Genomic DNA, 15,219 nt, shown 5'->3' with positions numbered 1-15,219 from the left:
GAATTTTGCACTAAAAATGGTATATCACATCAATTTTCAGCACCTAGAACGTCTCAACAAAATGGGGTTGTTGAAAGGAAAAATAGGACATTGGCAGAAATGGCACGCACAATGTTGTGTGAGTCAAATCTTCCAAAGTACTTTTGGGCTGAAGCTATAAACACTGCTTGCCATATTCTAAATCGAGTTTTAATACGACCAATAACTAAGAAAACTCCTTATGAACTTTGGAAGAATAAGAAACCAACTGGTAAATATCTTAAAGTTTTTGGATGTAGATGTTTTATCTTAAACAATGGCAAGGAGGATCTAAGTAAATTTGATGCCAAGTCAGATGAAGGTATCTTCTTAGGATACTCCACATCTAGCAGGGCATACAGAGTATTCAATAAAAGAACCTTAGTGGTGGAAGAGTCAGTCAATATTATATTTGATGAGTCTGATAGTGAGTCTGCTAGGAAAGAAAATATTGTTGATGATGATACAGGAATTATCGACTTTGAAAAGTTGAAAATTGATGACGTGCCAAATCAAGACAAGGGAGATGATGGCGTGCCACCACAACCTCAAGACGTGCCAAAGGAATGGAGGTATGCACATGGACATCCTAAAGACTTAATCATTGGTGATTCATCTCAAGGGGTAAGAACTCGATCATCTCTTAGAAATTTAAATGATTATCTTGCTTTCGTTTCGCAATTAGAACCTAAGACTTATGAAGAAGCTGAAAAAGATACTAACTGGATAAATGCCATGCAAGAGGAATTAAATCAATTCAAAAGAAGTAATGTATGGACATTAACTGAAAGACCAAAGCATAATTCAGTAATTGGAACAAAATGGGTATTTAGAAATAAATTAGATGAAAATGGTTTAGTTATAAGAAATAAGGCTAGACTTGTAGCTAAGGGATACAATCAAGAAGAAGGAATAGATTTTGATGAGACATTTGCTCCTGTAGCTAGATTAGAGGCTATTAGATTACTTCTAGCATTTGCATGTTTCATGGATTTCAAATTATATCAAATGGATGTGAAAAGTGCATTCTTAAATGGTATTATTGAGGAGGAAGTATATGTAGAACAACCTCCAGGATTTGAAAATCATGAATTGCCAAATCATGTGTTTTAAATTTCATAAGGCATTATATGGATTAAAGCAAGCACCTAGGGCTTGGTATGATCGACTAAGCAAATTTCTGCTTGATAATGATTTTTGTAGAGGAAATGTGGATAAAACCTTATTTCTCAAAAGAAAAGACAAAAATCTATTAGTGGTACAAATATATGTAGATGACATAATCTTTGGTGCCACTAATGATACTCTATGCAAAGAATTTGCTGATTTAATGCATGGAGAATTTGAGATGAGTTTGATGGGAGAACTAAGCTTCTTTCTAGGATTACAAATCAAACAAACCAAAGAAGGCATTTTCATTCATCAAACTAAGTATACAAAGGAAATACTGAAGAAGTTTGGGAATGAAAATCATAAGGGAATTGGCACTCCAATGAATCCTACTAGTAAGCTAGACAAAGATGAAAAAGGGAAGAGTGTTAATATTAAGCTTTATAGAGGACTAATTGGATCCTTGCTCTATCTTACTGCTAGTAGACCCGACATTGTATTTAGTGTTGGAATATATGCTAGATACCAATCCGATCCTAAGGAGTCACACTTAAGTGTTGTTAAGAGAATCCTTAGATATTTAAGAGGAACTACCAATATAGGATTATGGTACTCAAGAGACTCCTGTCTAGATTTACTTGCATATTCAGATGCTGATTTTGCCGGATGCAAATTAGATAGAAAGAGCACAAGTGGCACATGTCAATTTTTAGGAAATAACTTAGTGTCATGGTTTAGTAAGAAGCAGAATTCAGTGGCACTCTCCACAGCTGAAGCTGAATATATAGCTGCTGGTAGTTGTTGTGCTCAAGTATTATGGCTCAAGCAACAACTAGAGGACTATGGAGTTAAACTAGATAATATTCCTATTAAGTGTGATAATACTAGTGCTATCAATCTTACTAAAAATCCAGTTCAGCACTCTAAAGCCAAACACATAGAAATAAGGTATCACTTTATTAGGGATCATGTGCAAAATGGAAATGTATGTATTGAGCATATATGCACTGAAAAACAATTAGCCGACATATTTACGAAACCATTGAGTGAAGATAGATTCTGCATGCTAAGGAGGGAATTAGGCATATGTGATCCTTTTTATTGAAGAAATATAAAAGGGAGCCAGTAATCTCATGATACATCCCTCTAACTTCTAAAATCCCATGAAACATGAGTCAAATTTGTTATCTAGAGATTTCTTACTCATGTATCATTGTCCCAGAGAGAATTTATAAGGATTGGAAGCAAAGAAAATTTTTAGAAGCAAAAAGAAAGAGAAATGAAAATGTCTGCACTTGGGTCGACCCAACCCAGAACAAGGGTCGACCCAACGTTGAGTCGACCCAAGAAAAATCTTGAGTCGACCCAACGTCGGGACCCCACTGTTATAAGGGGGCCCGAGAGCATTTCTAGGGCACTGTTTGCTCTTTGTCTTCTTCCGAAAAACCTAATCCCCACTCTCCAATCTCCACTAAACTCCTCCAAACAGTAGATTTCCTAAAGATCTTGGAGAAATGAGACCCAAACGAGCCGTGGCCAAGAGATCCGGAAGAGTGACTCGGATCCAACGGGAGGAAAGGCAACCTACCGAGCCATCTCCCGTGTCTCCACGACGTGAGGCACGTGCGGAGGCCCCTCCTCCTTCCCCCTCTGTAATACTTGCAAGATTTGCGGGGAGGCCGGTTACAACGGGGAGAAGGATCCATTCCGAGTTCTTCAATCAAGAAGGGTTTCGGATTTGGGAATGGATCCAAAGACAAGGTTGGGAGTATCTTTGCTCCCTAGATGTGGTAATCTACCCCGGTTTGGTACAAGAGTTCTATGCCTTCCTCAAGACTGGTTTGGGAGGGCTTGTTTCAGAAGTTCGAGGGGTTCGGATCCGTGTATCCGAGGAGAGCTTGAGTGAGCTACTTCATCTACCCTGCATAGGAGCCACTCCGGAAAAGCCAGAAAACAAAATGAGAGCTCTACAATTGATCATGGAAAATGAGAACTTCGATTTCTCCACGAAGGTAATAGCTAGTTCTCTTTCTGCTGAAATGAGATTACTGCTCAATATGATCAATAGGATTTTGTTTCCAAAGACCGGGAGATTCGATCTCATCACTGAGCGAGATCTAGCAGTGATGGAGTGTATGATTCGGGGGATGCCCCTAAATCTTCCGGCTATGATACTAAGACAGATGAGGAAAGTAATGTGCAGCAACAGGGTATCACTACCTTATGGTATGATACTCACATTGATTTTCCGTCAGCATGGTTTACCTCTCGAGGAGGAGGCATCCAAGAGTCTGCATCACACTGACACGTACACTGCACGGACACTTATACGCATGGGATATCAGAAAGTGAACGGGCAGTGGATTCACACTGGAGCAGGCATTCAGGATGAGGCACCAGAGGATGAGGATGAGGAGCATATGGATCATCCTACTGCACCCTCAGAGGCTGGACCATCGTCATCCGTTCCTCAGACAGATACGGATGACTTCTGGAGCAGGATGACTGAGCTTATGTCAGCTCAGGCGAGGACTATCACTGACGGGCTGACGAGCCGATTGGACGCCCAGTTGGATGTCATGTCTGCTGAGATCAGTGACCTGAGGCAGCAGATTGGAGCACTTCGGAGAGAGAGAGAGACCCATGGACCTACTGTGCCACAGGCTGCTGAGTCAGAGATTTCGGCACAGAGTCATCCAGCTCGTCGTGCTCCACGCCAGACACAGTCTCACCAGGCTCGACCTCCCCTCGCCACGTATACTAGGAGGATGAGGACTAGATCCCAGTCATTACAGTCTTCCTAGGCTGATCTTAGCATCTATGTTTAGAGCCTAGGCTAGATATCTAGTTCTCATATGTATCTTGCTTTTCTCATGTATCTTTAAATCTTGATTGAGGAACATTGTATTTATTTTCATTTTGGGCATTACTGTATTGAAATGTTCCTATTTTGATCAATGAAGATTGAAGTCTGTTGTTTGTTGCAACTTTCACATGTATCTTTTTGATGATAACAAAAAGGGGGAGAAGAAAAGAAAGAGTAATCAACTTGTAATCAACTTGAGAAGAAAAGAAAGAGTAATCAATTTGAGAAGAAAAGAAAGTGTAATCAACTTGAGAAGAAAAGAAAGAGTAATCAATTTGAGAAGAAAAGAAAGAGTAATCAACTTGAGAAGAAAAGAAAGAGTAATTAATTTGAGAAGTAAAGAGATATTGTTCAGTGTAAACAAAGTAAGTAACAAAAAGGAGAGAAGTAAAGACATCAAGTAGAGAAAAAGAAATAAGAATTTATGCAAGAAAAGAGAAATGATGGGGCAAACAAACTAAAAATCATATAAGAAAGTTTATACATCTAAGGGGGAGCAATTTGTAACAATGAAATTGATTAAATCAAAAATCTGTATCAAAATTCAGAATTTGGCACATATAAATTCAAAATTTGGCACGCACCTTTCACACCCCGATACATAACTTGAAACTCACATTTTATCTCAAATTTTTGAAGTTTCATAGCTAATGAATCATAAATGAAAGGGGGAGCAATTCAAAGAGTCAAATTGGCAACATTTGAATGATATAGGGGGAGATTTCACTCTTATATATGAAAAGCTGAAATTCAGCAATTTAAAACCCTCTTATAAACTGATTTTAAAGACAAGTATCAATAGGCTTATACTCTTTATTTTGTAATCATCAAAAAGGGGGAGATTGAGGATGATAGTGTTATTTTGATGATTAACAAGCAATTATCTAGAGTATATTAAAAGTTAAATTGATACTTCATTTATAAGTTCATTACTCTCAGTATATTTGTATGAATTGATATAGAGACATGTTCTTGTTCATTTGAATGAATCTAACCTTGAGAATGCAGCAAAGTGTGGATTGAGTCGACCCAAAGGTTGATTGGGTCGACCCCGGCACATCAAGAAATCATTTGGCACACTCCTGCAAAAATGGCACAGATGAACAGTGAGTTGGGTCGACCCAAGGTAAGCATGAGTAGACCCAACCTTGAAGAACCTCAAAACAGGAAGGAAATAAGCTCTCTGGATTTACTGAGAGGGTCGACCCAAACAGTGGTTGAGTCGACCCAAGCTTGAGTCGACCCAAACCCTGAGAGGGTCGACCCAAAGGCAAGACAGAAAGACAGACAGAAAATGGTTCTCTGGAATTACTGAGAGGGTCGACCCAAGAAGAAGTTGAGTCGACCCAAGTGAACTTTGAGTCGACCCAAAAATTGGTTGGGTCGACCCATGAGAAGGAAGGCTGAAATTCAGGTTTCTGTGGTTTCTGAGAGGGTCGACCCAAGGAATGTTTGAGTCGACCCAAGTAAAAGTTGGGTCGACCCAAGGACAGGTTGAGCCGACCCAAACACGGGCTGAACAGTAACGGCTAGTTCTGCAGATGTACTTTTTGCTCTTCCCAAGGTGAGTAACGGCTAGTTTTTCAAATTTGACCATTGGGGCTTGTCCAAAGTAGGTTGGAAACTATTTAAAGGGGCACTATTCATCAGAGAAAATATCTTTTGGAGAGAAATATCAAGGAATACACAAGAAAACAAAAGTGCCCTAATCTCCTTCATCAAGAGCTTCATTCAACAATCAAAGAAAGGGATTGAGCAGTTTCAAAGAGGCATCAAGAGCTCCATCCTCCCTTGAAGAGTGAAGCATCCTTGACAAAGAAGAGCAAAGCCACTTCAAAGCGATAAATACTTTCTAACTCTTCTTTGTAGTTTATATTGTTTCATATGCTCATTTAGGAGTTTGAATCTTTTCTTTTTGTTTGTCAAACACTTTGTAAAGGTTCGTTGGTTAGCCCGCAAAACCAACAAAGGTTTTTGGTGAACCCGGAAAACCAAAGTGTAAAGGTTCGTTGGTGAGCCCGCAAAACCAACAAAGGTTTTTGGTGAACCCGGAAAACCAAAGTGTATAGGTTCGTTGTTGAGTCCATAAAACCAACAAAGGTTTTTGGATTGTGAGCCCGGAAAACAATCCAACTGTAATCCGCGGGATTATAGTGAATTCCCAAGGGGACGCTTGGGGAGTGGACGTAGGTGCTAAGGAGAGCACCGAACCACTATATATTGTTGTGTTTGTGTTGTGCTTGTGCTTACGTTTATTCTTGCATCATCTTCTATCTTTGCACTAGTTTAAATCATTCAAATAGTTTAAGGAAGCATCCACCGCACTTAATTAAAAAAAGTCCTTTTTAAACACCAAAAATTTAGAAGAAACCAATTCACCCCCCCCCCCCTCTTGGCTTGTCACCTTGGGCAACACTTGATCATCTAGTTGTGCATTTTACCCGATATCCTTTTATCTTTTCTTTTCTTTCTTATTTTTTGTATCTGCCTTATAGTTATGTAAGCTTGACCCACTTTCATTTGTACTTTTGCCATGGTTTCATCCTCTATATATCAAATTTATTGGACCCTCCATGATCTGTCTTATTTTTGTAAGAGAATATTTTACATTTTTACTGTTTAGGTACTCTGCAAGGAAAGATGTATGTTGATAAATATTTGCTTGAGCTGTGTGATAGCCCGATTCGAGCCTGGTCCACTTGACCGACTCAACCCAAACTTGGCCCAGCCCAAGCTTCTGGGAAGAAAAAAAATCGAAATAGGAGATTTTGATTCCCTGCATTAATAGCCCGAATGGCTGCCGTTGAGGCCCGGCTAGGGGAGGCGTGGTTGGCGCGAAACTTTCGGGGCCAGTGCTAATGGCTGGTGGTTGTTAGGGATTGTTGCAACTGGTGAACAGCCGGTCGATGCCACTCAACTGAGCTCATCCCCTCTCCCAAACATCTATTTAAACCCCTTTTTTGCTCGATCGACCCATCGCCGCTCACCTTCCACCTTGTTCCTCCTTCCCTGCCAGTGGCCGGCGTGCCACCTCAACCAAGAACCACTGCCCGAAATGTCCCATTCTCTGTCTAGTTCAAGTGTCCTGTTCTGAGAGCCACACTCTCTTCTCGCCGGGATCCTTCAAAAATTGCCACTGCCGGCCGAAGTCACTGCCTCCACCCCTCGTCGGTAAGTCCCCCACCCCCGTCACCTTCTCCTTAGGCCATGAAGGCTGCCCCCGAGGCAACTAGGGGCGCTGCCGCTCTTCCTTTCTTTCTTCTTTTTGGCCGAGCATGGTTGTTACCTTCGGCTGTCGCCAGCCGTTCTACATAACATAGAAATTATACTTAAAAAGGGTAGACAATTAGCTAGAGCAGCAGGTGCTGTAGCAAAACTAATTGCAAAAGAGGGTAAATCCGCTGCTGCCTCGCCGGAACACCATGGTCAGCCACCATGATCCACTCCTTTCCCTATTTACCAAGAAAGAAAGAAGATAAGAGGAGAGAGAGCCCATCCCTTTCTTTCTCTCTCTTCTTTCTCTCTCTTCTCCCTATTTTTCTCTTAATAGACCTATGGATCCTAGTGTGGTGTCCCGTCCACCTGTTCTACGAACTTGAGTTGACCTCCGCAATGAGCCCCTGAACCACTCAGGCGCCTGGGCAGCCTGTCGGACTGACCACCCCGGCTCTGTAGAGTGTTCATAGAACCCACTGATGGTGAACCTTATTGAACGACCTTGACCCTGATCAAGTTTGTGCCCCATGATTCATTATTTGGGTCGCCCTGGCCTAACCCATCCGGAATCGTCGAACGTCATCATCTGGCTAATCGTCCTTGTTCCTTAATATTTTAATTCCATTCAAGATATTGAATAGAAATTAATTTCGCTTTTAATATTTTTAAATAGGTTTAGCAGATTTGCCTAGTGAAGTTTGACGGTCTAAGGCGGTAAAGATAAGATTTTACACTTGTTATTTTACAAATTATCGTGTTTTTTCTGCATAATATTTGCTTGTGGAAATAGCATGCTTTTCTTAAATTTATGGATTGGCATGTGTTATAAAAAACATGTTTTATTATGAAAAATAGTTCCATGAGTGTTTTAATAAAAATAGCCTTATTATGAAATATGAATCTAATCATGCCATTTGATATTTTTCATCCATATATGTGTATATTTTAAGAAAAAGATTTAAATATTTGAAAGGCTCTCAAATAGCTATGTATGATCTTAAGAATTGAAAAGATCGGTATCTGGAGCTAGCATCCATACGAATATCGGTCTTGCCAGCGGGTATCAAGTTGGCATACGAAATATAAATATATGTCGATTACAAACACAGGCCTTGTCACGGGTATAAAGTGACCGTAGTATGAATATCTGTGAGCAATGTTTTGAACTATGATGTGCTAAATGGTAGAAGAATAGTGTATAGATTTATTTGATCTTATAACCATGTTTATTGAATATTGAAGATTTATGCATGCATGATTGGCTTTCTGACTTATTTTAATTTATTATACTATGAAGTGCTTTATTTTTGTAATAACTGTTATTCTCTTAAATGATGCATTGACATGGAAAAATTTATTTTTGATCCAGTAAGGTAGTGTAAGATTTACTTACTGAGCTGTGTCGCTCATGTATTTCTATTTTTATCTCTCTCTCCAGACGAATAGGATCAGTATGGATAAAGGATGGTCCGGGCTTAGAGTTCGCGCTAGCAAGATCGACAATTTATAGCAGAACTTTAATTCTTTAGTTGGTCATAGATTTGTAGCTTAATAATTTTCTAAATATTACAATTATGAGTTGGGTATTTATGTTTAAATGTAGAATGCTCTGAACCGATGTTGACTTTGAATGAGATGATGAATTTGGATCTTTATTTATTATATTTTGTTTGATATGGATATGGAAGCTAAATGAAATAGTTGGCTTCGTGTTATCGTGGGTTATTTCCCTTGGTAGCATGGCCATATTATGTCATGGATTTGGGGCGTGACAAGGTGGTTTTATCTAGTTCTATTATTTGAGATTTGAGACCAACAGCTTTTATATTCTCTGAATCTCATTTAGTTTGTGTGTTGCTTGAAATTTCATTACCCACTATATTAATACTTGTAGTAAGAATATTAACGCATATTGGAATTTTTTCAGATACCCAAAGGCAACTGAAATATTTGAAGCAATAGCACAGAAGTCAGTGAACAACAATCTTCTGAAGTATAGTGTTAAGGGTATTCTTCTTAATGCTGGCATTTGCCAGCTCTGTCGAGGTGATGTTGTTGCCATCACTAATTCATTAGAGCGATATCAGGTAAGTGGTGCTTCATGCAGTAATGAAATTCATTTTTTTGAGACTTTGAGAACATTCTGAACTTGCTTGTGGCTGTACAGGAACTTGACCCAACTTTTTCAGGCACACGTGAATACAAGCTGTTAGCTGTAAGTTACGACTTGAACCTGTTGGTGGTTGTGATGTCTCTGTCAGTGCTAATGGCATTTTTTAAACTACTTGAGGTTTTGACTGTAGAATTGCATGGTGAAATTCATCGAGGGCGTGTTTGGCATTTCCTTTATAAAAAAAAAGAAATACTTGTACAGCTTTCAAAGAAAAACAAGTCCTTTTGTGTAAAACAGTGTTTGATAATTTAGTTCGAAAGTACTTGTTTAAAAAATAGAAGTTATTAAGCAGCTGTTTAGAGAAGCTAGGATTTCTTGCTTTTAGACTATGATGGATTACTTGCCTCTGCCCCTTAACTTCTGACACCTTTATTCTTATCCAGAGCATTATCTCAAGTCCTTTTCTTTGTACCCATGCTTGAAACTGTCTTGTCCCTTTAAAAGTAAAAGTTATTAAGCAGCTGTTTAGAGAAGCTAGGATTTCTTGCTTATGGACTACTCGCCTCTGCCCCATAACTTTTGACACCTTTATTCTTATCCGAGTCCTTATCTCAAATCCTTGTCTCTGTACCCATGCCTCAAAGCCTCTTGTCCCTCCCCCACCCGCATGTCCCCACCTCCTCACACTGTGTGCGCGTGCATGACCTCTCCCTCCCTCAACCTTCTCCCCTCTTGCCTACTTTTTTGTTAAGATGGAAGGTGTCAAAATTTTCATGTCAAAGGATTTTGATTAACACACACACACATTTTGCCTTCTTTTATTATTAATTTTTATTATTGTCCTTGGCCTTTTATCAATTATTTTGGTGCTTTAAGTATATTCTGAATAAAATATTCAGCAAGAACGGATTTTTAATATTTTTTCTTTTGATCACCCCGTTAAAACATGGAAACAACACTGATATTTTTACAGTATCGCTGGGACTGAAAGATGGGCTTGCTGTCCTTGACAATCTAGAACATGTTATTGTTGCACTAAAATCATAATTTCACAGATGGAGCATGACATATAACTGTAGCCTTATTCTGAAAGAAATCAGTTGCCATCATTCATATACCAGTTCTCATGAGTTTGCTGGTCGTGCAGTAAATACACAAGCAAATTCTTCATTGTAACTTGAAATTATCCAAAGCTATCATTTTGTGCAAGCCCTTTCCTTATAGTGCTTTTAACTGTTTGCTTCCAGAAAGAACTTTCTCTTTAAGCAAGAGTGATGCTAAATATGCTGTAGACATTATATGGTTTCAAATTCATCTGCTAACATTTTTTTCTAACATTTTTTTCTTACATACTTTATTTGTGGCAACTTGCCTATTAGCTGGCTTCTGTGGATAATATAATGTCTTAGGATGTGGTATTGCAGTCGGTAAGTTATCATGATTGCAGATCCTGGATTAAATGGCATCCATATTTTATATTGCAGGATTTAGCAGCTTCAATGGAAGAGGAAGATGTTGGGAAGTTTACTGATGTCATCAAGGAATATGATAGCATGACCCGGCTGGTATATTTTCTTTATGTTAATTGCATATCCTGAAATTTCATTTTTCTGATATTATATTGGTCTGTTGCGTATTCCAGTTTTGAATTATATGTCATTTTCCTTGATTGGATTTTAGGGAAGTAAATAACAAAAATGATCATGTATGAGATTAGAAGTGCCAATGTATCTGAAACAAACTGTGGAAAGGATATATCCAATTGTGCAGATCATAACCAATCTAATGACCGGAAATCCAAAGATTGATGAAGATGTTCAAGTTTTCTTACCTCCTCAGAGGTCAGATTGAGCTATGTATCTGTGCTATCAAACTATACCACCTAGTTGACATTCTTTCAGTCAGAAATGGGATACATATAGGTGATCAAATGTTGTGAAAAAATATTGATGGGATGGGCGTATAAGGGCAATAACTAGATTTAGCTCTCAAATTTTTAGGATCAGTATTGCAGTTTATCCAAGCTACACTATAGCACATCCTTGCATGAGTTTTGAACCAGTGATCTTCTAAATTCAGTCCTAGTTAGCTGCTATCTATTCAATCCTAGTGAAGAAGTTAGCATCTCAAGAGAAAAAGATTGAAGACGATCATGAAACCTATAGCACCATCCTTCTCAAAAGAAACCAAGCTTCACAAACTAGTAAATCAATGCCTATGTAGGCATTCCTCTGAAAAATGCCAATGAAGACAAAACTACCAATACTATTAGTCTTGAAAGTAGAGGTGAAGGCAAGAGGGAACAGTTATAATTGTAATGTCAGGGTTTGGTCTTTGGCACCATTGTAATACTCAACAATTTTATTGAAAAGCAATAATGCCAAAGGATTCCAGACTCTAGTTTAGATAATTAAGATGAGAAGCCTTTTGCTAACAAGTCTCCGTCTCCTGCCATTCTGTCACATGCACTTACAGGTCAAACAACTCCAAAAAACTTGACTGTCATGATTCAGTGTTAACATTCACCATTCCAGTGGACTCAAGATGTATAGACTACTTATCGATGTTACTTGGCTTGTAGGCTTTCATACGTGATCAGCGAGCAGTAACAGTTTCTGTTCTTAATGGAGAGACTTATGTGCTTGTATGTAGACATAACTCTTCTTTCATATACAAGGGTGAAAAAAAATTCATTGCAGATCTTTATCTGCTCTCACCTACATACTTGGTCCAGTTATGCAACCCAGAATACCTCTTCCTGTGATAGAATAAAATAATAGGCATGGGATTCCTGCTTGAGATACAAGCCTATCCGTTGGAGATGGCTTTGTCAAACTCATCCGTGGAGAATGATTTTGTACACACTCAGATAGAGATGAGTAAAGAAGGGGTCAGGCACTAAGCCCAGTGGTGGACTGTTTTAGGTTGATGATGCCGGCCATGACTGATGGAAGATGGTGGTGGATGGAGACTTAAGGGGAGAAGGGTGGCAACAAAAGGGGTGGGGCACTGTGAGGATGAGGAATGAGGGGTTGGAATTTATAGCTTTTATTGGTCTTGGCATGTACGATATATGTAATTTACTTAAGAGGACGAACACTACATGGAAGGTTGTAATCCCATCAGTCATGATTATTTGCAGTTGATTCGATAAAATTACTCTGAGTGTTAGTTTATATTCTAATTTATTCATCTTTTAGAGAACGAATAATGTATTTTCTCAAAGAAATGGATATTTATAATGGTATTCATGAACTGTTTACATGAGATGGGATTCATAGCCTCATAGATGGAGACTTGGGGGATGAACTGTGGATACATTTGCTAACCCCAGCCCAGCTGATTATAGTATAACATGGCCGAGCTTGCTCGAAGTTCAGGTTAGTTTTGGTTTGGCCACCCATGCTGCAGACCTAGATGTTTCGGATGATGGATGGCATCCGCACATACACGAAATCAGGTGGATTTATGACATGTCCACAAACATGCACCCAATTATATAATCTTTTTTGGGCCAAGTTCTCATACCCTTTAGTGATGGATCTGACTCATAATCACACCCTTGAATGTGACACTTATGTAACATATGCTCTCTTTATGAGTGTGACAATCTTGGATACATGATGACTTTGGACCCCAGGTCTGAGCCCGGTCAAGTTCTAACCACTTGTAGAAGCAGTTTAATATTAGGGCTTGATGAGGCACTTCCATGAGGATCATAAGCATCTACTTCAGAATGGGTTGATGATACTAATGATGACCACCTTTATGGCTAGGCTCCACAGCATCTTAAAAATAACTGTCTAACATCTTGAATGCTTATGTGGATATCCTTGAGAAGTGTACAGCTTTGCTTCCTACATTTTAGGAAGCATGCCCGCTATTGTTTGTCTGTATAAATATTTTTCCAAAATTATCCATGGTATTTCTGGACCAAATTTCATGTCTTTATTCATTAACAGTTCACTAGCCTGTGAGTGCAAAAGCACATGGCATGTGTTTTGATAATAATAGGGCATTGGATAATATCACCATCTTCCCACTGCACATGCGCACACGTGCGCACAGAGAGAGAGAGAGAGAGAGATGACATCGCTATCGAAAATTGCTTTTTCTAATTTAGACCAATGGTCATTATCAATTCTTGACATGCCATGTTGCTTGACCAACGCACTGTCCATAATTCACTCTCCAATGAGCAACATACTCCGGCCTCTTTGGTGATTTGTGGTGGTCTTTTTTGACAATATTACTCTATAGTTGATCCTGGGATTATCATTGTTATATTGACATTGTTCTTGCAAATCAACATTTCATGAAGAAATCCAATTGCAGTTTCAGTAAGATGCAAGTGGATTAATTGGGTATATACTTTCCAATGTGAGGTCTTACCTATTACACAAAGGACCCAAAAAAGAGCACAAAATTATGGGTTTGGATCGGCATAATTGACTTGTATAACCTGGAAAAAGAATAGATGTTTTGGATGTTCTGGGAATATTTATATTCATCTGAATAATTGTTTATATTTGTGTGTATGATCCAAGGTTCGCTGTTTTAGTACCGGACCCCATATCTGTGCCACACTAGTATAGTGTCGGTACGGTATAGTGTGCGTTTTTTTTGACATACCAAGTGTTGGTATACCACCAGTATCGGTACTGGTACCAAACCAGTACGGTACGGTACGTTCGGTACCATCATGTATGGTACGGCATACCATGGTATGATCTATATCTATTTGTGTTTAAAACGAATATGGATATAGTCATCCAGTTGTATGTGTGTGCGTATATAAATATATAAAAATATAATCTCATAGCCAATCCATTTTCAGCCCTGTGGGCAACAAATTAAGATTTCCCTTCTCCACTTCGTATTTTCTTTTCCAAGTGCCTAAAAACTTTATGATTATCATAGCTTGTAGACTTTACTTTGTAATATTAATATACATCCTTTGTAATGTGCTAATATCTTGAGTTGACTTCCTGATCAGAGTTTTTTTTTCGTTTGTTTCTGTTTCATTTCTGTTTCTGTTTGTCTTTGTACATTTTCTGATCAGTGTTGGAAACTTTCTGATGTATGTTGTATCATGCCTTCAGTAGCATGTTCAATCATATCAACAGTTTAACACTTTCATTTAGATATTTTACTTATGGAGCTTATTTGTTTAATACCCTTTTTTCTGTTATTGATACATTATGGTCATGCCTATACCACTTGACTTCATTGCATGTGTCTTGGATTGCTGTTTGACAGTGTTTTGATTAATTGCAGGATTCTTGGAAAACCACACTTCTGTTGAGAGCGAAGAATGCACTGAAAGCAAAGGAGGAGGAAGAAGATGATCTGACTTGAGGCCCATAAATTTCATTGCTTATTCTTTATTTTGTCTATACTTACTGGATGGTGGCTTTTGGTCTGTGCATGTAAACGAGTTTGGATATATGAGGATACGCTATGCTTTTCAGCCGTGTTAATGAGTCTGTTGCTCCTGGAGTTCCTGTTTTCCACCTCGATCATCAGAATACCTGAATGTCTGTAATAAAAGTTGGTGTTTGTTTTTTATTTTAAGGTTGCGTCACAAACAATAGTGCAATATAGTATAATTGGGCAGCTTCCCTCCTCATTAAGGATAGCAATGCTAAACCATTTAATCCGTTTAACTAATTTAACCCATTGTAGATTATGCTAGATTATCTATTTAATAAAATAGTTAACTTTGGATATAGATTTTTGACTCGTTTAATAAATAGGTTGGTTGGACTAATTATTAATCTATCATTTATCTGACCTAAATTGTATCTTGTTTGATCCGACCTGATTGCCACCACTGCATGAAAAGTCTCCGGTTGTTACATATGTGACCTATTTATTTCTTTGTTAGCTGAGCTTT

At 38.6% G+C, this 15,219-nt stretch overlaps 1 protein-coding gene across 1 annotated transcript in view; it reads left to right on the top strand.

Annotated features, from left to right (window-relative positions):
* LOC103721481 (alpha-soluble NSF attachment protein-like) overlaps positions 1-14,939 on the top strand; it is a 41,836-nt gene extending 26,897 nt beyond the window's left edge. Inside the window, exons 6-9 of the mRNA XM_008811722.4 lie at positions 9,138-9,297; positions 9,378-9,425; positions 10,808-10,888; positions 14,601-14,939. Of these exons, the coding sequence (XP_008809944.2) occupies positions 9,138-9,297; positions 9,378-9,425; positions 10,808-10,888; positions 14,601-14,681 (370 nt within the window). The 3' untranslated portion in view covers positions 14,682-14,939. The remainder of the gene's footprint in view (positions 1-9,137; positions 9,298-9,377; positions 9,426-10,807; positions 10,889-14,600) is intronic.
* The last annotated feature ends 280 nt before the right edge of the window (positions 14,940-15,219 follow it).

Source organism: Phoenix dactylifera, chromosome 10 (genome assembly GCF_009389715.1).
Source record: "Phoenix dactylifera cultivar Barhee BC4 chromosome 10, palm_55x_up_171113_PBpolish2nd_filt_p, whole genome shotgun sequence".
NCBI classification, from domain to species: domain Eukaryota; kingdom Viridiplantae; phylum Streptophyta; class Magnoliopsida; order Arecales; family Arecaceae; genus Phoenix; species Phoenix dactylifera.
The sequence above is the reverse complement of the archived record's forward strand: the minus strand, read 5'-3'. Positions and strand labels throughout refer to the sequence as shown.